At 40.1% G+C, this 22,759-nt stretch overlaps 2 protein-coding genes across 3 annotated transcripts in view; one reads left to right on the forward strand and one right to left on the reverse strand.

The window, feature by feature from the left end:
• Window positions 1-22,759, reverse strand: part of SCPEP1 (serine carboxypeptidase 1) — a 358,800-nt gene that overhangs the window by 77,884 nt on the left and 258,157 nt on the right. The gene's annotated exons all lie outside the window — the stretch shown is intronic.
• The window catches only part of TRIM25 (tripartite motif containing 25), a 28,110-nt gene continuing 5,407 nt past the window's right edge, over window positions 57-22,759 (forward strand). Inside the window, exons 1-10 of one of the 2 annotated variants that reach the window (XM_069067453.1) lie at window positions 57-584; window positions 753-780; window positions 4,459-4,554; window positions 5,811-6,044; window positions 10,185-10,356; window positions 15,744-15,821; window positions 15,947-16,012; window positions 20,389-20,415; window positions 20,750-20,836; window positions 20,940-21,038. In XM_069067453.1, coding sequence (XP_068923554.1) covers window positions 163-584; window positions 753-780; window positions 4,459-4,554; window positions 5,811-6,044; window positions 10,185-10,356; window positions 15,744-15,821; window positions 15,947-16,012; window positions 20,389-20,415; window positions 20,750-20,836; window positions 20,940-21,038 — 1,309 coding nt within the window. In that variant the 5' untranslated portion in view covers window positions 57-162. Of the gene's footprint in view, window positions 781-4,458; window positions 4,555-5,810; window positions 6,045-10,184; window positions 10,357-15,743; window positions 15,822-15,946; window positions 16,013-20,388; window positions 20,416-20,749; window positions 20,837-20,939; window positions 21,039-22,759 lie in introns of both variants that reach the window. The other variant, XM_069067452.1, reaches the window with a different exon arrangement.

The raw sequence follows: 22,759 nt of genomic DNA on the forward strand, positions 1-22,759 counted from the left end.
CCTTTTACAGCCCCCAGGGCCATCCCCGCCCTGCCACTCCCCCCACCCTCACGTGATTTCCGGTAACTTTTCAGTTCTCCTCCCCTACAGCTAGTTTCATTTCTCTCAGATCTGGGGCCCTCCTGCAGTGTGAGTCTCCTTAGGCGTCCAGAGCGCATCACGATGGCCGAGCTGCAGCCCCTGGCCGACGAGCTGACCTGCTCCATCTGCCTGGAGATCTTCCGGCAGCCCATTACTACCCCGTGTGGCCACAACTTTTGCCAGTCCTGCCTGGCAGAGACGTGGACCGTCGAGAGCCCCGGCTTCTACTGCCCCCAGTGCCGGGCGTGCTTCCCGGAGAGGCCACAGCTGAAGAAGAACACGGTGCTGTGCGCAGTGGTGGAGCAGCTGCAGCAAGCCCAGAGCCTCTGGGATTTGGGGCAGTCCCTCTGTGAGTCCCAAGATGGTGAGCCTTCGAGGGAGGGGGGCCAGAGGAAGGATGAGGCGGCTGGGAGCGTGGCCTGCGACTATTGCCTGCAGGCTCCTGCCGCCAAGACCTGCTTCACCTGCATGGCGTCCTACTGCCAGGAGCACCTGCGGCCGCACCTGGACAACCCCACATTCCAGGGCCACGAGCTGCAGCCGCCCGTCCTGGACCTGGAGCGTCGCAAGTGCCCTGAGCACAGCCGCCTCCGGGAATTCTTCTGCTCTCAGCACGGCGTCTGCATCTGCAGCATCTGCCTGGTGGGGCACAAGACCTGCTCCCCGGTGGCCCTGGACGTGGCCAGGACCCAGCTGAAGGTGGGCAGAGGGGGAGCGGGGAGAGGCACGGCGGGGGAAGTCCTGGGCTGATTCGCGCCTCGGGGCAAGCCTTCCCCCGGGCACCAGTCTCAGGCCCCTGCAGGAAGCAGGTAGCTACTCCCGGCGCAGTTTCGATTTCCCTGTGCCCAGATTAGTTTCTCTTTCCCGAGCATTCAGGGGGAAGAACCTGTAGTTGAGCCTAGAAACATGTAGAGGTCTTGTGGACGTAGGCGAGAGGGGCTCAAGAATCTCGGGGCCGTTTGTGCACAGTAGACGCGGGCTGGGCAAAGGCGTTTGGGTCCCTTTCCTGTGTGAGCCTATTAGTTTCTTGGTCTATAGAAGGAGGCGAAGTCATCCCGCTCCCTGCCCAGACTTGTTAGGAGAAAAGGCCAGGGTCAACGTGAGAAAGCTTGCTGGAAGAGTTTTTCTTTTGGGGTTCAAGCCCTGCCTCCTATACACTGGTTATATGACCCTGGGCAAGTCACTTAACCCCCTTAGTGCCCCAGGTAACTTACAGATTGTAGGTTTAATGCCATTTTGCTTTGATCGAGGGAGATTCCTCCCCCAGAATTTTCCAGGGAGGAGCTAGGTGGATGTGGAGGTCCCTTTCTATCTCTGAGGCTGCATTGCTAAACCCGGAAATCGAAGGTCCCCAAATTACTGTAAAATGAATGATGGGGGAGTGAGGAGGTTTCCTTTCAGTTTCCCTGAGGCCCTGATTGAAGTGACTGCCCCCAAATCATGAAGCTGAGATGAGAGACTATCTCCTTCAGTCTTTATAGGGTAATAGGTCTTAGAGAACTGGGAATTCAGAAGGCATTTAATTTACCCTCCTTATTTTACAGATGAGACACTGAGGTCAAGTGACTTGACCAGGATAATACAAGTAGTTAAATGTTTGAGGCGGGATTTGAACCGTGTTCCTCATATTACGTGGAAGCCAGGGCTCTTTCTCCTATTGCTTTCAATCTTCTCACTTGTAAAATGAGGGGGTTAGTTTAGGTCTCTAAGGCATCTTCCAGCTCCAAATCCCATGATCAGAAATGGAGTCAACTGGTCCAACTCTCTCTCTTTCTCTGTTTCCAACTTTCAGTCTCTTAGTCTGTCTCTCTGTGTCTCACTCTTGTCTCTCTCTCTACCAGGCCAAAAAGACCTCAAAACTTCTCTCTGGTGGTTTGTTTGTTTGTTTGTTTGTTTTTTGGCGTTATCTCTTGTTATCTTCCAGTAAAAATGTATGCTCCTTGACAGCAGGAACTCTTTTTATTGTTTTTCTTTGTTCCTTGACCTTCCTAGGATATAGTACTAGGCATCTAATAAATTCTTGAATTGAACTATGATTAGGTCTTTGAAGCCCAGAGCATTTTTGTAAAGGTCTTTGAGCCTTATGAACTCTACTCACCATCTTCTCTCCTTTTTTCTTTTCAAAAATATCTTAATCTTTTGTTTTTTAACATTCATTTTTACAATTTTGAGTTCTAAAATCTCGTGCTTCTTCCAGCCTCTCTGAAACCCATTGAGAAGACAAGTGATACCCATTATACTTGTGAAGTCATGCAAAACATACCTTTTTCTTTTTAATGATGAAAATTGGTTCCTCCACACACATTCCTTTTTCCTTAATCTGAATCTTCTTGGGGTTTTGTAGCTTTATTTTTTTAAATAATTTTTTGTTTTTCCCCCAATTATATGTAAAGACAGTTTTTAGCATTCATTTAAAAAAAATCTGAGTTCCTAGTTTTCTCCCTCCCTTCTTCACCTCTCTCTTCCCTAAGTTGGTAAGCAATTCGATATAGGTTATACATGTTTAATCGTGCAAAACTTATTACCATATTAGTCATGTTTTAAAAGAAGACACTGACCCAAAGGAAAAAAAAACCTCACACAAAAACAATACAGAAAGGAAAAAACAGTATGCTTGCATCTGTATTTAGAATCAATCGGTTCTTTCTTTGTAGATGAATAACGTTTATCATCACGAGTCCTTTGGAATTGTCTTGGATCATTGTATTGCTGAGAATAGCCAGGTCATTCATGGTTGATCATTTTACAGTATTGCTGTTAACTATGTACGGTGTTTTCCTGGTTCTGCTCAATTAACTTTGCATCAGTTCATACAAGTCTTAACAAGTTTTTCTGAAATAAGCCTGCTCGTCATTTCTTATAGCACAGTAATATTCCATTATAATCATTATCATAACGTGTTCAGCCATTTCTCAATTGATGGGCCACCCCTCATTTCCAGTCCTTGGCTACTACAAAAAAGTGGTTGCATTTAAAATTGTTGAGGTCTAAATTCTCTCCTTTTCTTCTTTCCCTCCTCCTTGAGAAGGCAAGCAATTTGATATAGATTTGATATGTGTAGTCATGCTACCAGTTATGTTGCAAAAGAAAACACAGACAAAGAAAAAGAAATCTGTAAAATAAAGGAGGTTAGATGTTCTCTACATTTGCTTCCAGGTCTAATATTGTAATTGTGACTTGTCCAAGGTAACATAGCAAGTTTGTAGCAGACCACCTCTGTCCAACATTCTGTCTTCCCAAGCCCCTAAACACTTGGCCTCTGAATTAATTACCTTCTAGCTCTGTGATTCTATTTTGGGCCTAGACTTTATCCGAGAGTTTGTTTTTTTGTTTGTTTTGTCGTTGTTGTTGGTAATCTAATAGTGCACCATCCTATAATTGAGGTTTTAAACTGGACACATCTCAGTGAACTGTCTTTTCAGAGTAACTATCTCCTTACTGTTATCATGTTCTCACTTGATTGTGCAAATTTGGCTTTAAGGTCAGGCTCAGGATTCTGGACTGAGTCAAGGGGGTTGACATTGCCAGTCAAACAGGGGAAATTAAGTTCTTTCCTGGGTGCCCAAGAGATCATATACAACCTTATTGTCAAACTGCTAACCTCTTTCCCCATCCCCATTTCTATGTCCATACCCTGTTTGAGTTTGGAATCAGATTTTCCATGAACTTGCTGTGTAGCCTTGGACAAGTCATATTAAGAATGTGAGAGATGCAGGTAACCTTAGATATCCTGGAGTTGGAGGATCCTTAACCTTTTTGTATATACCTCATGTATGAGCCTGTATACCCCTTCTCAGAATAATGTTTTTTGATGCATAAAATAAAATATAATACGTAGAATCATTAAAGGAATCAATGATAGATAAATATAGTTACCTGACTATTAAAAGAATAAATTCACAAACCCTAAGTTAAAAACACCTAATAGTCTGAATCGCCACATTTGCAAGGGACCCCAAAAATTGAAATGACCTCTTCAAAGGCCTTGCAGCAAGTTAGGAACTCTGAGTATGCTTCTTCATTTGTCAGATGGGGAGAGGTAATCCACACCTATATCACAAGATTGTTTGGGAGGTAAAAATGAGTCACTTAAAATGAGAGAGAGCACCTTGAAAATGAATTATTTTTAAAATTAAATTTTTTGGCTGATTTATTTTTTAATTATTAATTTTTTTATTCTGAACTTAAAAAAACAACAACTAAAATGATCATTTCCCTATACATAGAAGAACAGAAAAAGAGGATTGGCATGGAAAATATATTTGGGATATAGGGGGATATACCTGGCAGCCTCTGGGAGCATCATGGGTATTGGGCTGAGGAACACTGCTAATCATTCACTTCACTTTTTCTCACCTCTATTATTTGTAATTTCAGTCCAAGATGAAGCAGAAACTGACGACTGTATGTGATCATATCAGTAGGGCTTCAAGTGCCTTGAAAGAAGTAAAGTTGAAACAACATGCAATCCAGGTAAATAGGCAAGGCCTTTACCAGTCATCTAGGCTTAGATGACTTATCTCCCTGATTCCTAGCTGACCCATTTTAGTGGAGATGTTGACATCGGGGGTGTGCTCAGAGGCTCTCATGCAGTATTAGAGAGACCCATGCCTGAAGTCTTTTTTTTTTTTTTTGCTTTTTTTAAAGGGCAATTGGGGTTAAATGACTTGCCCAAGGTCACAGGGCTAAGTTTGTGTGTTAAGTGTCTGAGGCTGGATTTGAACTCAGGTCCTCCTGACTCCAGGGCCAGTATCCATTCACTGAGCCACCTAGTCTCCCCATGCCTGAAATCCTTTGACTCTAATTGGAAGACTAGAATTTTCAAATATTTGGAGGTCTACCATGGGGAAGATGGAATTGATCGATTCTGTTTCCAAGGACAGGGCTTGGAAGAGGCATAATTCAACTCACTGTCATTCTAGTCCACTAATAAGAACTTTGCACCAATTGAAGTCATCTCTGGATAGAACTGGTTGTTTTGTGAAGTAGTAAGTTCCCCATCCCTGGGTATGTTCCAACAAAGCCCCAAAGACAGAGATTGCTATAGAGTGGGGAAGATTGGATTAGATGACACCTATTGTCCTTTCCAGCCCAAAGAGTTTATGCTTCTATAGGTCTTAGGAGCCTTTCTAATCCTCCTTGAGAGCTGAGAATCAAAGTTGAGCTTGGAAATCCTCCTTACAAGTCAAATAGCAAATCATTTAAATCATTGATTTAAAAGATAAGCTTGGGGCAGCTAGGTGGCACAGTGAATGGACAGAGGTGCTGGAGTGAGGAGGACCTGAGTTCAAATCTGGCCTCAGATACTTAACACTTACTAGCCATGTGACCTTGGGCACATCACTTAACCCCAATTGCCCTGCCTTCCCCCTCCAAAAAAAAACAACAACAAAACAAAACCAAAAAATAACCTTGCACTCAGTTCCCCCTCTGCCTGCTAAGTAGACATGTTGACAAATTGGGGGGCATGCCCAGAGGTTCCAGAACCATCTAGGATTGGAGGGACCCACACCTGAAGTAGTGATTAGAGTCTTGGAATGTTTGGAAGTTTTCTATGGGGAAGATGGATTCAGGTGATTCCTTTTGCAGTCAGAGGGCAGATGTTGCCCTCAGCTTGTGTTAGGGTATCTAGCACGACTCTGCTGAAATGACTGTGACAGTAGAAGCATTGGCACTGCTCCATCTTATTTAAAGCCACTCACATCAAAATATTTCTTTGTATCCCTTAGGAAACAGCAGCCAGAAAGATGGACTTGTTGAAACATGAATATGAAGACATGAAAGCCCTCATTGAATCAGAGGAGAGGAACTCTCTGCGGAAGCTGAAAGAGGAAGAAAAGAGAGTTTTGGACAAATATGACCATGTTCATCAGGTCCTGCTCAAGAAAAAAAGGGAAATTGAAGCTATGAAAGAAGAGATTGAACATTTGCTCAACAAAAATGATGAGATTGCGTTTCTGGAGGTGAGCCTCCTTGAGTCCATCCACAAGGGTGGTGTTGAATGTCTGTCTGCCTTGCTTCTTGCTGGGCCAACTGTTCCCATTTCCCCCCTTTCCAGGAGTGTTTCTGTTGTTCTGGACCTGTGATTTCCTCAGAGTAGGGAACTCCCAGTGTGGAGATTCCCAAAGTAGATGAGCAAGTAGTCTGTACTTTAGCCTGAGTTACACTGTACTTTAGCCTGAGTTACACTGAGAAGTGCACTGGGCTTGGAGTCAGGAAGACTCATCTTCCTGAGTTCAAATCTGTCCTCAGACACTTACTAGCTGTGTGACTCTGGGCAAATTACTCAACCCTATTTTATTTACTTATTTATCTATCATATTTTAAATTTTATTTTATTATATATAATATATTATTAATTTATGTAAATTGGGATAGCTACAGTTTTGGTAGTGTGACACAGTGGAAAGGTGATTGAATCTAGAGAAAAAGGAAGGCGTCCTGGGTTCAAATCCAGACCCACCTCTGATTTGAAGCAAGTCAGTCACAGCCTCTTCGGGCCTCAGCTTTCTTATCTGTAGAATGATGGTCTCTTAAGGAGCCTTCAAAGTCTAAATTTATAAATCTGTGATGGTCTCTGAGGGTAGCTAGGTGGCACAGTAGATAGAATGCTGGACCTAGAATCAAGAGACTAATTTTCCTCAGTTTAAATCTTGCCTTAGATACTTATTAAGTGACCCTAGGCAAGTCACTTAACCTTGTTTGCCTCAGTTTCCCTATCTGTAAAATGAGCTGGAGAAGAAAATGGCAAACCACTCCACAGTACCTTTGCCAAGAAAAACCCCAAAATGGGTTATGAAAAATCAAACATGACTAAAAAACGATGCACAAACATGCTAATACAGTGACTGTCCGTACTAATGTCCACTCTAGTCGTCTTCCTCTTCTGGGAGGAGGTAGATGGAGTATCTGACCAGGTGATTCCTAGTACTAGAACTAGAATCAGGAAGAGCTGAATTCAGATAAAGCTTCTGAGAACTTCCTAGCTGCTTGACCCTGGGCAGTTCCCTTAACCAATATCCATCTCAGTTTCTTCACCTGTAAAGTGGGAATAATGATAGCATCTACTTCCCAGGATTGTTTTTGAGAATAAAATGAGATTATGTTTTGAAAGCCCTTTGCAAGCTTTGCCAGCTAGCTATGTTATATTTTTTTTATTTTCTTTTCAATTACTTAGAGTTTACTTCCTTTTAATTTTCTTTCCATTTGTATTGCTGTAACAGACATTGTGCATTGCTCCTGGTTTTACTCATTTCATTCAACATCAGGTCATATAAAGTTTCCTATGTGTCTTTGATTCACATGTATCATTTCTTACTGCCCAATATTACTTCATTGCATTCATGTAGCCTTTCCCCAAACAATGAGTATTTATTTTTGCTTTTAGTTCTTTGCTGCCAGAGAAAGGGCTGCCATGAATGGTTTTGTATATGGTGGCCCTTTGTTTCTGACTTTGAATTCCTTGGACTCTTTGCCCAAGTGTCTCTGGGTCAGAGGATTTGGATAGTTGGGTCACTTTTCTGGCATGGTTTCAAATTGTTTTCCAAAACAACTTACCTGACTCAGCTCCATCGACAGCATGTTAGCACGCCTGCCTTCCCACAGCCCCTCCAATATTGGATTATTTTTTTCTGGGCATTTTTTCCCCAATTTTCTTGATGTGAGATGAAACCTCAAAGTTATTTTAACTTGAATTTTTCTTACTATTTAGTGATTTGGAACCTAGTGTCAAGTGGTTAAGAGTCTATAGTCTTTCTTTTAAAAAACTTTCTAACCTTTGACCACTGGTCTATTGAGGAGAATAGCTCTTTGTATTGTATATCTGTGTTCAAATCCTTTAATTTGGAATATTATTAGATAGTCAGAAATGATGACTACAAGGAGGTCAGAGATACATGGGAAAATCTGCATGACGATGATGTGGCTGGAGGACTCTCCCCCCTTTTCATCGTCTTCCTGGTTTGTCCTCATACTCCTCTACCATCCTTCCTATAACAGAGTTTGATACTGGCTCGGTATTAAAACCTAACTAGGGAAGAGCAAATGAGGGTCCTTCCCACCTCCACACACATGCCCCTCTGCCTTAGTTTCTTTTTTTTTTTTTTTTAAGCAATTGGGGTTAAGTAACTTGCTCAAGGTTACACGGCCAGTTATTTCTGGGTGTGGTGCTAAGTATCTGAGACCGGATTTGATCCCCAGGTCATCCCAACACTGGGGCTGGCTCTCTTACTCGATGAGCCACCTGCCCGCCCCCTCTGCCTTACTTTCAATGCAGTTTCATTTGATCCATATAATTATGGGGAGGGAGATCCACAGATTGATTTGTCCCAGGTCCCACACTTCCCTAACATGGAATTTAGTTCTGTACTCCCCACAGCCAAGCAAACTCCTTGCCTACTCTCAGCCAAATGTGTTCTTTCAGTTGCTTTTCTAGGAGTTGGGGGAGGAGTGGAGGGTCTCCAGAAGCAATGCTGTTTCCCTGGGTTTCCCCGTATTGCAAAGTTCAGGCATGTCCGTCAAGGTTTGATTGTGTGAGAGATAGTGTGATATAGTGGAAAGAGAGCTGACCTCAAAGCCAGGAAGATCTGGATTCAGGTTCTGCCTCTGACTCATACTGGTTGTGTGACTTTGGGTGAGTCTAGGCAGCTCTAAGCCTGTAAGCTGCAAATTGGGTGCTGATCTGCCTCATAAAGGGATTTTCTTTAAGTACTTGTGAAATCCAGGCCCAGTCCCTGTCCTTATTCCCCCTGGCTCAGGTTCAGGGTATCACCTGTGACATTGCAAAGGTACCTGAATCTTAAAAGGATGAATTCTGGGATATTGGGCAAGTTGCTTTTTTCTCTGAGCTTCAGCATCCTTGGTCAGATGCAATTCAAGAAACATTTGGTTGGGGTTATGGCTACCAAAATGACAATCCTTTTTCTCAATGCATTGGTCGTCTATTGGATGGGGGTAGGAAGATATATTTACAAAAATAAGTATAATTGGAGGTTTTCTGAGGAAGGAAATGACTAACAATGGAGGGATCAACTGAGCTAAGCGTTGAAGGAAGTCAAGGATACTGAGAGGCAGAGTGGAGGAGTGAGTGCATTTAAAAAAAAATAAATTGTATTGCTTTTCTTTTACATCTGTCTCTTCCAGCTGATGGCCTCCCTTTTAACAAATCAGAATATTGAACAAAATACAATGGCCATGTCAAAAAATACTTCCCGTTTTCCACACCTCTGGTCCAGTAACTCTTGGAGGAAAGATGAGAAGCAGACTACACCCACAATCCCTCAGAAGTCATTTTTGGTCAGCCTTTTGGAGTCTTGCAAAGGGCCCTCCCCTCCCTTTACATTTTCTCCTGGTTCTACTATGTCACTGGACTTTTAAGTGTTGGTCATTTCATACAGCTCATTCATTCCCCTCCATTCATACATGACATTTGGCTTGTTCCCCAAGTATTGAATATCCACTTCATTTCTGTTATAATAAAAAAAGACTCCTCTGAACATTTTTCTGTAGCTGGAGCCTGTGGAGGGAGCACATCCCAAGCATGAGAGCCAGCTGTTTGTAAAAACATGGAGGAGGCAGGAGATGAAATGTCAAGGCCAGGAACAGCTATACTTGAACACAAAGAGTTATTAATGAAGGAGAATAGTTTGAGAGAAGGCTGAAAAGTTGGGTTGGAGCCAGTATGTTTAGGACTTTCAAATACATATGAAGGGTGTTTGGAGAGAGGAATGACTGAAAGTTTAGCACCCTATTAGGAAGTCATTATTAAAAACCCTGCTAAGAGGTAAAAGGCACTTTAGGTGATGTGGATATGAAGGAGGAGAGGGGATGCCTGTGAGAGATTTTGGGGTTAGGTGTAGCATATAGGGTAGGGATCGAGGAGAGGCATGCAACATGCATGACTTCTAGGCTGCAAAACTGCATGGGTTGGAGGGAGCCTTGGAGATGTTTCATTGCCTGTCCCTCACTTTCAGAAGAGAAACCGTATTCAGAAATGTTACTTGAGGAGGTTGGGTTAAGTATTGCTTTAATCAAGGTTTCTTTTGTAATTCTCTGAAGCTTAACCTTGAGAACTTTTCCTGCTCTAACCACCTGGCTTGTTTTAGAAAGCCTCGAAAATGCAAGAACTTGTCATCAAGGCTGTTTATGTACCAAAGAATGAATTAGACCAAGAGATGATCCACAATGTTTATCAAAACGCCTACTCCCTTAAAGAAGTTTTAAAACATAAAATGAATAACCTTCAAGAGAAGAAAACAGAGGAAGCACCTACTCCAGGTAATTACTTAAAAAAAAAAAACACCCCCAGCTATTTTGAACTTAACAAATACCAAATCCAACTGGGATTCTGTATTCATAGAACAGAAAAATATTTATAAATCTAACTGCAGACTTTAATTATACATAGTTTGCTTTTCTTTTTAAATATATAATAATTTCACCAGGTAATTTTAAAAGCTGTCCTTCTTACCTGTGGCTTTTTCTGACCTTCCTTCTGTTTTCTTCTGTGCACTGGAAAAAAATGCTTAAATGACTCTTTTTTTCCCTTGGCACCCTAGCCCTAGCCCTATCTTTCTCCCTCTAATCCCCATTAGAGATAAAAAAAAAAAAGTCCTTGTAACATTTATACATAACCAACCAAATTATATTCTCACATTGACTGTGTCTGAAAAATACGTCTTACTCTTCATTGTCCCTTATTTTTCTGTCAGCAGGTAGGTAGCAGGCTTCCTTATCAGTGTTCTAGAACTGTGACTGATTGTTGCATTGATCAGAGTCCATAAATCTTTCAAAGTTGTTTTTCCTTATACTAATGTTGTTATTATTTTTAAAAATGTTCTCTTGGTTCTCCCCTATTCATTCTGCCTCAGTTTTCTTCCAAAGTTTCTCTGGAACTATCCCTCTAATCAGTCCTTAGTAGCCCCAGAATTAATAGTCATTGTATTTGGGGCAAAAATTCTATTCTGGATGGTAGGGTGGAGGTAGTTGGGGATTATGAGTTTTTGGGGAGAACTGAAACATCCTCTCCATACTGGACAAGTTGGGGAAGGAAATGACAGTTGATGCGTTTTCAAAACCCTAATCTCCTCCATTGTCTCTGCATGCTGTTCAAAGCCAACAGCCAGGTTCCACTTTACTTTTCTACACTTATTACAGTTGTTCCCTGTCTCACATTCTGCATGAAGAACTGGCCTTCTTCCAATTGTCACCTCTCTGCCTTTGCATAGACTGTCTCCCATGTCTGGAATATATTCTCTCCTCGTCTCTAACTGTTAGAATCCCTCTATTTTCCTTCAAAGGTCAGTTGTAATATAATCTGTACCTTTTGCATTAGTCCTGTCTTAATTAACATCCCCCCCCCAATTACCTCGAATTTTAAAGAATCACAGAATTTTTGAGCTGGGGTACCCTTGGTGGCTATCTAGACCAACCCATACATAAAAAGAATACTGACGATAATAAAATTAATACTACTTTGATTCTGTATTGTATTGACTTTATATTGTAATTAAATATGTGTCTACCTAGTTTCCTTCCTATGTCATTGAGTTGTGCTCTGAGTTGAAGTTATATTTAAAAGGAAAGTTGTTTTCTCTCCCACTGGGTACCCCTGGGATATTTTTATATTTTACCAACATCCTCAACTTATCCTCCTAAGAAATGGATTCAACAACCTTTATTATCCTGGTTGCCCTCCTCTGGACTCACTCTAGCTTACCAATGTTCTTAATCTGTGGCAACAAGAACTGAACACAGTATTCTAGATGAGATATGACTAGGGAATTGCACAGTGGCCCTATCATGTTGTTATTCCTGGAAATTTCTCCTAAGGCAGCCCAGGATTACGTTAGCTTTTTTGGCTCCTACTTCAGTCCCACTGCTGACTCATTAAGCTTCTGGTCCACTAAAATCCCCAGATCTTTTTAAGAGTAATTGCTTGTCTAAAGATGTCTCCTCCCATCTTGAACTTCTGAAGTTCATTTGTTTTATCATCTAAGTGTAGGGACTTTACATTTATCTCAATTGAATTTCATCTTGTCATATTCAGCCCAATATTCTAGATAGTCCAGATGTTTTTTTAGTCCAGATGTTTTCGATTTCTGATTCTGTCATTCAATATCTTAGTGATCCCTCCTAGCTCTGTATTATCTTTGTGGAAAGTTTCATGAGCTTTCTATCCATGTTGTTGTTGCTTGGTCATTATCCAGTGCTCTCTGACTCTTTGTGACTCCATTTGGGGTTCTCTTGGCAAAGATAATAGAGTAGTTTGCCTTTTCTTTCTTCAGCTCATTTTATAGATGAGGAAATTGGGACAAACAGGGATAAATGACTTGCCCATAGGGGCGGCCAGGTGGCTCAGCAAGTAAGAGCACCGGCTCCAGTGTTGGGATGACCTGGAGATCTAATCCCGGGCTCAGACACTCAGCACCACACCCAGAAATAACTATAACTTTGAGCAAGTTACTTAACCCTGATTGCTTAAAAAAAAAAACTGACTTGCCCAGGGGCACACAAATAGTGTCTGAGCATTCCATCTATACATTTAATGGAATCACTGATAAAAATGTTAAATAATACAGAGCCAAACACAGATTTACAAAGTGCTGCCTTGGAGACCTGCTGCCATAATAATATTGAACTGTTCATACATATTCTTTGAGTCAGGCCATTCAGTAAGTTAAGTCTAATTGATCTAATTGCCTTTTTATCTGGTCCCTCTCTCTAACTTTTCTGCAAGAATAGTATGAGCAAAGGTGTGCTGATAATTGTGTAACAAGCAACCCGGAGGCAGGGGCAAGGGAAGGGGAAGTTTAACCTGCATTATTCCCATTTTCTCCATCCCCTTAAGCCTCACTAACCAGCCAATACAAAAAATGATTTGTAGTGTTTGCTTATTTTTGAGGTGTGAACACTCACACTGAAAATTTAGCAGTTGGCTCTTGTTAGCTGATTGAAGCTGGCTCCAGCCCGCCTCTGAGTATGAGGCACTTTATGAAGAATGTTACTAGTATTTAGGTAAACTTTATGCTATTCCTTTCATCTGCTTGTTGAGTTATCCTGAGGACGAAGGAAAAGAGGTCAATCTGGCATGACCTGCTCCCCTAGAGGGCAAGCTGGCTCTGTGAAATAAATCATTGCTTCCCTTTCTAAAAATTCACTGACTCCTTAATGACCCATCTAAGAATTTCCCCAGAAATTGACATGAGTTTATAGCCTCTGTTCTCTTCCCTTTTTTCTTTTTGGAAAATTGGGATAGTGTTTGCCATTCTCTGACCCTGTAGTATCTCTCCCATCTCCTGTAATCTTTGAAGTATTACTGACCTTTGGAAAGCAGGTATATCTGGAAATTCTTTTAGTATCCCAGGATATAATTGATTGGTGCCAGGTGATGTGTATTCATCAGCATCAGCTAAGTGTTCTCCAGGCATCTTCTTCCTTGTTAGTCATTTTGCTTTATCATTTCCACTGTAAAGGTCATTACCCTTTACAGAGAAAAGAGAAGTGATACATGCACCAATCAGCTGTGCCTTCTTTCTGTGGTTTATCACTATCTGCCGTACCCTCAACTAAAGGTTTTACGCCTTCTTGATTCATCCCAACTTAGTTTTTGTCTATTTTTAATCCCTCCCACTAATTTTTTTTTTAGCATTTTTTCATCAGCCTCAGCTTGTTTTGAACTTTAGCACGTATGATACTGGGCTGTTGTTGAGGTTTTTTATGGTTTTTATCACACTTTTATATGTATCTTCTGTTAACATGACCTTGCTTCTTACTTCTGTACTTCACCCACTCCAAACCTAAGTAGTTCAATGAGTTCCCTATATATCCACATCGGTTTCTTTTAGACCAATCCCATTTTTTCTCATCACTAGGACTGTTTCCCTTTGTATCTTCAAAATTTCATCCTGGAGAATCTTCTTGGGCTAACTTTCATTGTATCATTTTACTCTATGGGGTCCTACTTACCTTTTTTTGGACCCATTAAAGCCTGCTTTCCCCAAATCCAGGTACATAGCAGACTATGCCTGCATCTCCTCTGCTTATCCATTACAAACTCTTAGGTATGTCCCCTTCTCCCTCATTGTTCCTATTATTTCCACTCCAGTAATTGGTTACTCCCAGTTGGGGAGAATCAGATCCAGAATAGAATTTCTTGTTGTTGAAGGATGAAATAAGTTGTCACTTTGGCAAATCAAGAACTCATTAATTGCTCTGCTTCTGGCAAAGAGATAGCACTCCATCAGATTCTGGATAATGGAAGTGCCTCACCACTATTATAGCATGCCTCTATATTTGTGATCTGTTTCTATATTCTATATTCCTTGTCCATTTCTCTTTCCATTCAGGTGCTCTGTAGTATACTTCAATGACAAAATCACTTTCTTTTACCTTCACCAAATACATTCTGTCATGTTTCTACCCTCCTACCTCTGCATTTCTTCATTTGAGTATATCTTTTCAATATTCAGTGTTACCAACTCCCCCCACCTTTTATCTGTTCTTTTTCTTTTGAATAAGGTATACTTGTCCAGAGCCTCAGTCCACTCATGGGTTTCATTGTCCCAAGTCTCAGTGACATTTGTGAAGTCAAATTTTCCTCCTTGCATTAGGACGTCTGTTTCATTTTACTTGTTGCCTTTTCTGTGTTGTGACCTGTCTGTACCTCCTAGTCCTATCACTTTGTTCATTAACTGTGCCACTAAAAGATGGTGTGGGCCAGAAAAGAAGAAACTCCAGACTGGTCTGCCAACTTCCTTCCTCACAGAAATTGTACATGATTGGGTGGGGAAGCCATTGGGAAATGTTGATTGAACAAAATGAGGTGTTTAAATCATCCATTAATTTCCAGTATCCAAATTCTGCCCATTTCCCCCAGTATGTCTTAATTAATTTGTTAATCATTTGTTAGGCATCTTCTTATATTTAAGGCGTGTGCGAGATGCTCAGGGGAATTATAGGGACAAACAAGTACAGGCACAATCATTCTTTGGCTTAGAGTCCAGTACTAGCAACTGGTTTACAAGACTGTGGGTTAAGTGCACAAGAGTGGTACAGACATGCTCAATAAGCATTTATTAAACATCTGCTGTGTACCTGTCACTGTGCCAAAGATATTAAGAAAGCCAAAAAGCAGTTCTTGGAGGAGCTCAGTTCTTCAGAGATCTCAGAGTCTAATGGGGAAACCAACACACAAACACTTAGGAACAAAGAAGACAGGTGCAAGATAAATTGGAGAGCGTCCTGAGAGGGAAGGCACTAGTGTGAAGTCACAGTGCTGGTAGAACCAAGAAGGCCAAAAGATGAGGTCTGTCTTGGGAATCAGTGAAGACTTGTAGAAGCATAGATTTTAGGGCTGAAAGGGATCTTGGAGAGCTAGCTCCAGCTTCATGGGGGAGGTGACGTCTGTGTTAGGTCTTAGAGGACTAGTGAGATTTAAGTTGTCACAGATGTGGGAGAAGAGTGTGATAGGTCTAGTAAATGTGAGTAAAAGTGCAGAGGTAAGGAACAATGGAATGTTTCTGGGACATAGCTAGTAGTTTGGGTGGGCTGGAGAGAATCTAACTAAATGAGGGCTTTGCCTCATCTTGGGGAGTTTGCAAAGTGGCTGATGTGTTTGTTTGAAGTTCAGTTGTGTGTACTGATCTCAGTCTCTGTTGAAATAGATGATTCTGAAAAACCTTCGCCTTTATTTGGACCAACATATCCCAACAGAGATTATCGCCAAGCAAGAAGAGTGCCCAGTAAGTGATTCCTCCTATGGCTGTACCCTGCTTTGCATATAATGATGCTTTTTGCTGAAGAAATAGCTAAGCCTGTTGCTAGGTGTTACTGGTAAGATGCTCATGGCTCTCTTTTCATCTCTTAGAAGTGGACAGACCACAGCAGAAGCCACTGAGGCACCAGCAGGAGAAAAGTGGGGTTACAGAGGAGAGTAAGTAAACACGGAAGAACAAAAGTTAATTGGGTTTTTTATTTGTGTGTTTTGTCATCTCTACCCAATAGACAGCCACTGAGGAAGCTAAAAGGCTTTTTCCTTGACCAGTATATTCTGGGTAATCGTCCAGTACAATCCTCTAATTTTATAGACAAGGAAACGAGGCCAGTGAAATTTGGCAACTTGTCCAAGGTCACATAGGTAGTAAGTAGCAGAGTGACTATTCTAACCCTGGTCCTCCAATGACCATTTATTTAAACTGTAGAGTTACATGTTTTCATGTTTGTGTTGGGGGAGGAAAATAGTTTTCACTTTTTGATAGATTTTATTTATGCCTTCCAGTAATTTCTGGAAATATCCTTCCTCTTTCCTCCCCCTACCCTTCAAAATTGAACCCTCCCTTCTAACGAAACAGGCAAAAACACTCAAAAGGTGAGTGCATATGATAAGCTACAGTAAGACAAGAGCGGAATCTGTAGCGCTCCAGCCTCTAGCAGATTCACTCTTGAATGGGGCAGCCAGAAGGACTACAATGGAGACATAATAGATATTAATTTCTTTATTTTTCTCAAAAGGATTGCTCATAATGGGAGCACCAACTCCTATAGCATCCCCTAAGTCTTGATGTTGACTAGGCAGGACTAACACAGACATTCACAAATCCACCCAAACCTCAATAGGGGCCAGTCAAGGCTGTCTCGGTACAGTACACTTCTGACCAGTGTTCACTTGATTTATAGAGCACAGAAAGAAGGCAATTTGCCAGCAAGAGCCTCAGGAGTTTACATTAACTTTAGCAACATCATGGTGATTCAGCAAAATGCAGATGCACTGTACTATTTACGACTTGACACTCAGATGTGTATATTATTTATCATTATATAATGTGCAAGTGTGGTGAGATTGTTTGCAAAGCCTAATCCTGGGGACTAGTATCTTAAAAAGAAAACAAATCCACCTTTCATACATATATGCAACATTCTTTCCTAGTAGATCCCTGTCTCTTTGCTGGGAGGAAGGAGATAAGGATGTCGCTTTCTCATAAAGTATGTGAGAATTAGGTGGTGATATCTGTAGACCATGGAAAAATTTGGAAAGGGGTGGGGTGGGGGTGGGGCGAAAGAAAAGGAAATAAAACTGAGTCGCTGAAAGATTATTTTTAAATGCACAGAAAAAAAAAGACAACCTGAAGAAATCACAGATAAGCAAGACAGTTTTAAGAGTTACATGCTGAATTTATTATACATTTAAAAAGAAAAGCAAACTATATGTAATATCTGCAATTTATGTAATCCCCTTTTCTGCTGTGTATGATACCTATTCTATTTGTTAAATTCAGAATTTTTTTAAAAATGATTTTTTAAAAACAACAATAAGGGGAGATTCATTGATGGGGATAAGCAATAATCTCTTGTTTAAAATGTAAATGTGGAGACAAAGTTTTAAAAAATATGTGGTAGCTTTACTTTTTTTTTTTTTGGAGGGGGGAAGGTAGGACAATTGGGGTTAAGTGACTTGCCCAGGGTCACATGGCTAGTTTGTGTGTGTGTGTTAAGTGTCTGAAGCTAGATTTGAAGTTAAGTGTCTGAACTCAGGTCTTTCTGACTCCGGGGCCGGTGCTCTATTCACTGTGACACCTAGCCGCCCCAGTAGCTTTACTTTTTATGTGCAGATGTACATATTGTGAATTTCATACTGGGAACTATAAATAGAATAACTAGACTATGGGGAAGATGGGATCCTGAGTTAGGTCAGTGTGGTTGTCCTTCACAGTGGATAGCAAGGTAACTAGATAGAGATACAATTTATTAAATGCTTAGAAAACCTAAAGGGCTCTTGAAAAAAAAAGAAATCAAAGAAAAGGAAAAAATATCATAGAATAAGAACCTGAAGCCTAGAATGGGATAGGAGAAAAGATAGGAAGACAAACAACATCAGTTCAGCCGCTGAAAGGGACTACAAACTCCATGTGGTCTAACCCCCTTATTTTACAGTAGAAGAAACTGAGTCCCAAAGGATATAAGTAACCTTACCTAGGTCACACACCTAATATTTATGCTTTGTATATTTATAGATACACTGGTATCCCCATGCCTTACACAGTGCCTGAACATAGCAGATACTTAAAAAAATACTTATTGATTGATATTTATATCAATTCCCTATATATCTTGGGCACCAGACCTTGATAAGACATATTTGTGGGAAAGATTTTTTTCCCCAATTAACAGCTTCTCTTCTAATTCTTATCCGAATGCATTGATTTTCTTCATGCAAAAGCTTTTCAACTTTGTAAAATTGTCCATTTTATCTTATATGATTACATTTATCCCTTGTTTAGATAATAATTCTTCCCCTAGCAATAGTTATTCAGAACACCTCCTTCCATTTTCTTCTAAATTTTTCATTATGTGATATTTTACATTGAGGTAGTGTGTCTATTTTGAATCCCTAATGTTATGTATAATCCTTTTATTATGGGGAAAATACTGGTCTACATCTAATCTGCCAAATTATTTTCCTAGCAGTTTTGTGATTTAGGGAGTTTTTGATATTAGGTGTTTTAAATTTGTTGAGCACTATGCAAGATTATTTCTGGGTCTTGTTGACCTTGTCCATACTGTTGATCAACTCAATTTTTTTAACTTGTACCAAATAATTCTGATAAGTGTTTTTTACTGTAGTTTGAGATCTAGTAATGTTAGGCCTTCTTTCCATTTTTTTTTTTGGGGGGGGGCTATTTTCTCTGAGGTTCTTGACCTTTTATTCCATTAGGTGAATTTTGTTATCTAATTTTGTAAAGTAATCCTAGGGTACTAGTTTGATAAGACATTACATCTGTCAAGTTATTTAGGTGCTATCATTGTTTCTTGTTATGAAGATTGTTTTATATCTGTATTCATATAAGTTCTTAGTATGACTTGTTAAGTAGGTGTTAAGATTTTATGTACATTTTGTAACTGTATTGAAAGGAACTTCTTTTTCTTTCTCCTGCTGGGTTTTGTCACTAATATAAAAGAAGTCTGGTTTTTGTAAGTTTATTTTATATTCTGCTAAATTCTGAACGTATAAATTGTTTTGATTAATATTTTCATTGAAGCAGAGATGATTTTGCCTCCTATTTGTTTGAGTTTATTCCTTCCATTTCATTGTCCAGCATTTCTAGAGCTATATCAAATGTTAGTGATGGTGGCTATCTTTGCATTACTCTTGATCATATTGGAAAGCCTTCTTTCTAACGTTTACAGATTATACATTACAAATAATGATGGTTTTTAATTTTATATAAACATTTATTCTGGTAAGGAAATGCTTTTAAGTATCTTTAAAATAGATTTTTATGAGTAGCCTTTGTTTTCGTATCACCTAGTTTTTTTATTGTTTCATTTGTGTTTGACTCCTTGTGACCCCATTTTGGGATTTCTTGGCAAAGATGCTGAAAGGATTTGTCATTTCCTTCTCGGGCTCATTTTATAGGAAACAGGCAGATAGGGTTAAGTGACTTATCCAGGGTCATACAACTAGTAAGTGTTTGAGGCCAGATTTGAACTCCAGTCTTCCTCATTTCAGGTGGGCACTCTATCTACTGTGCCACTTAGCTCCACACCTAGGTTTGCCTAATGTGTTTCCTTTTTTTTTTTTTTTTTTTTTGGCTTTTTGGCTTTTTGGAGGGGGGAATGCAGGGCAATTGGGGTTAAGTGACTTGCCCAAGGTCACATGGCTAGTAAGTGTTAAGTGTCTGAGGCTGGATTTGAACTCAGGTCTTCCTGATTCCAAGGCTAGTGCTCTATTCGATGTGCCATCTAGCTGCCCCTACCTAATGTGTTTCTTACCCTTCTCCCTTCCATAAAGCTATCCCATATAGCAAATCATGTTTTAAAAAGCAAAGAAGAAAAAATTTCAGCAAAACTGATTAATACAAAAATCAAACCCTGATGTTATATAGACTCCCCTTCCCACCCTCACCTCTGCATAGGAGCAGAGGGAGTATCGTCTTATATCTCTTCTTTGGTATTAAGCTTGTTCTTTACAATTTTGCAACGTTCATTTTCTGATGTTTTGTTACATTGTTGTATATTATTTTCTACACTGCTTACTTCACTTTGCATCAATTCATGTAAGTCTTTCCATACTTCTCCATATTTTTCATGCTCATCATTTCTTATAGCACAGAAAGTTCCATTCTATTTAGAAACTACAATGTGTTTAGGCCTTCCTCAGTCAATAGGCATTTCTTTCCAGTTCTTTGCTACCAAAAAACATATTGCTATAAGTATCTGATGGGGTATGGAGCCTTTGGTTTTTGTCAGCATCATTGTCATCTTTTTAATTTTTTTTTTAATATCTTAATGGAGATAATTTTTTTTTTCCAGAAGAGGAAAAGAAACCTAAAAAACCTGGTAAGTATAAGCAACTTCTCTTCCTCTTCTTCCCCTTCTCCCCCACACACAAACTTAAGTGCTGCAATCTTGTTTCTTGACCTATAACCTGGGTCCTTAAGTCAGTAACTCTATGATATGGCCACCACCCCTCCCCCACATCCAGTATCTCCCTAGAATTTCTGAATAGAAAGGAGCCACATAGTTGGGACCAGATGGGCTTTGCCCCTGGCATTATGTCTTTGTTTAAATGATGTAAGCCCAAGTTATTTTTAAAAGCAGATAAAGAATGAGTCAACCAAGTTCTGCCCTGCCCTTCCCGAACATTACCAGTTTCATTTTCTCCTCATTCCAGCCCCTGCTCCTGCAGCGACATGGAATCTGAATCCCAGCGTGGGATCTGTGATAAACTTAACAAAATTAAAACCATCCCTCCCAGACAGTGAGTACTTTTGGAAATGGGGAGATGTATCCTTTTGGCCCTTGCCTTTTGGATGTCTTATCCTGAGTTTATTTTGAAATAATGACAGACTTCTCCTCTGCAGCTACAGAAAAAGCCAGTGCCTCACCAAAGAATTCACCAAATCAGAAGACAAAAGTACTAGAGGCCTTCTTGGCAAAATCCAGACCAGAGCTCCTGCAGTGTAAGTGCCATTATCAGTGGGAAAAATACCTGGGATTGTAGGATCTACAACTTGGAAGGCCCTTAGACATCATCTCATCCACCCCTTTACCTCCCTTACCCTCCACTCCCATTTTACGGATGGGAAAAATGAGGCTCAGAGAGGGATCATAGCATTATAGATTTAAAGTCAGAAGAAACTTCAGAATTCATCAAGTCCAAACCCCTTTATTTTACAACTTGGGGGAAAAAAAAGATTTGCAGAGAAGGGAAAGGACTTGCCCAAGATAACAAAGCTAAAAAAAAAGTGGAGCCTAGGTCATCCTCAAGTTCCACATTCAGGGCTCTTTCTACTGCACTATATTGCCTCTCACATGTACTGTTTGTAACTTACTTAGTTCTGAATGTCTTTTCAATGAAAAGTTAATGAACTCCTATCACACTATAAGATTTGGCCTTATTAATATCATCAACAAGGAAGCATTTATTTATTTATTAATGATGGCTAGAGAAACAGTGTTACTGATACTGGTCCCAATATATGCTGTCCCCAAATATAGATTGTATCCCCTAAATGACATCTGTAGTAAGGAAGAATATATTTTTAAAAAGCTATGTAAAATTATCATATCATATTTTTTTAAAAAGAAAACCAATAGACTTTCTGGTTTATTATATCTTGTTATAATTTTCTTTTCATTGTAGTGATGTAGTAAAGAGAACACTAGTTCTGGGTGTGACCTTGGGCAAGTCATTTCAACTGCCCAAGACCTCAGTTCCTAATCTATAACATAAAGACAAATGACCTCCAAAATCCCTTTAACTCAAGTCTAAGATTCTGCGATCTTTATCACTCTCATTGTTGTCTTCTTAGATTCAGAACTGGAAGGGACTTTGAGAGGTCAACTAGTCCAACCCTTCATTTTGTAGAGGAGAAACCAATGCCCAGAGATGGGCAGTGACTTTAAGGTCAAGCAAGTAGTAGGTGGTTGAATGAGGATTTGAAATCAGATACCCCGTCTCTATCCACCAGTGTTCTTTCCACCCTATCAGACTGATTGATTCTTTTTTTTTTTTTAAAGCAATTGGGGTTAAGTAACTTGCCCAAGGTTACACAACCAGTTTTGTGTGTGTGTGTGGGTGTTAAGTATCTGAGGTCGCAACTGATCCTGGGTCCTCCCACTCTGGGGCTGGTGCTTACTCACTGCCACCTAGCCGCCCCTAGACTGATTGATTCTTACCTCAGTTGATGCCTATATTAGCATAATTCCAGGCCCCACTGAGTTGTACAAGTTAGATATAGGAGCAAAATCTAGACTATCTTTAGACTAATAGAATATTACCTCCATTTTACAAATGAGAGAATGAAAGCCTAAAATAGATTAAGTAGCTTACCCAGGATTAGCCAGTCAGCCAACAACACTAATTAATTAATTAGTTTGTTTTATTTATTAAGTGAATACTATGTTGGCAACATTTGCTCAACATTGGGGATATAAAAAAGGGCAAAAGATGGTCCCTGCCATTAAAGAACTCTCAATCACTATATAGTATATTGGCAGTTGGGATTTGAATCTAAAAGTAATAATAGCAACAATACCACATATATTCCTTTACGGTGTATACAGACTTCACTTAAATTATCTCATTTGATTCTCATAATAACCCTATAATGTAGGTATTTTATTATACTCACACTCACATTTATATGTATATATACACACATATAACTATGCCATAATA

Source organism: Petaurus breviceps, unplaced genomic scaffold, assembly GCF_028583685.1.
Source record: "Petaurus breviceps papuanus isolate PSGF00001 unplaced genomic scaffold, PetGlider_PUasm1.0 90750, whole genome shotgun sequence".
NCBI classification, from domain to species: Eukaryota; Metazoa; Chordata; class Mammalia; order Diprotodontia; family Petauridae; genus Petaurus; species Petaurus breviceps.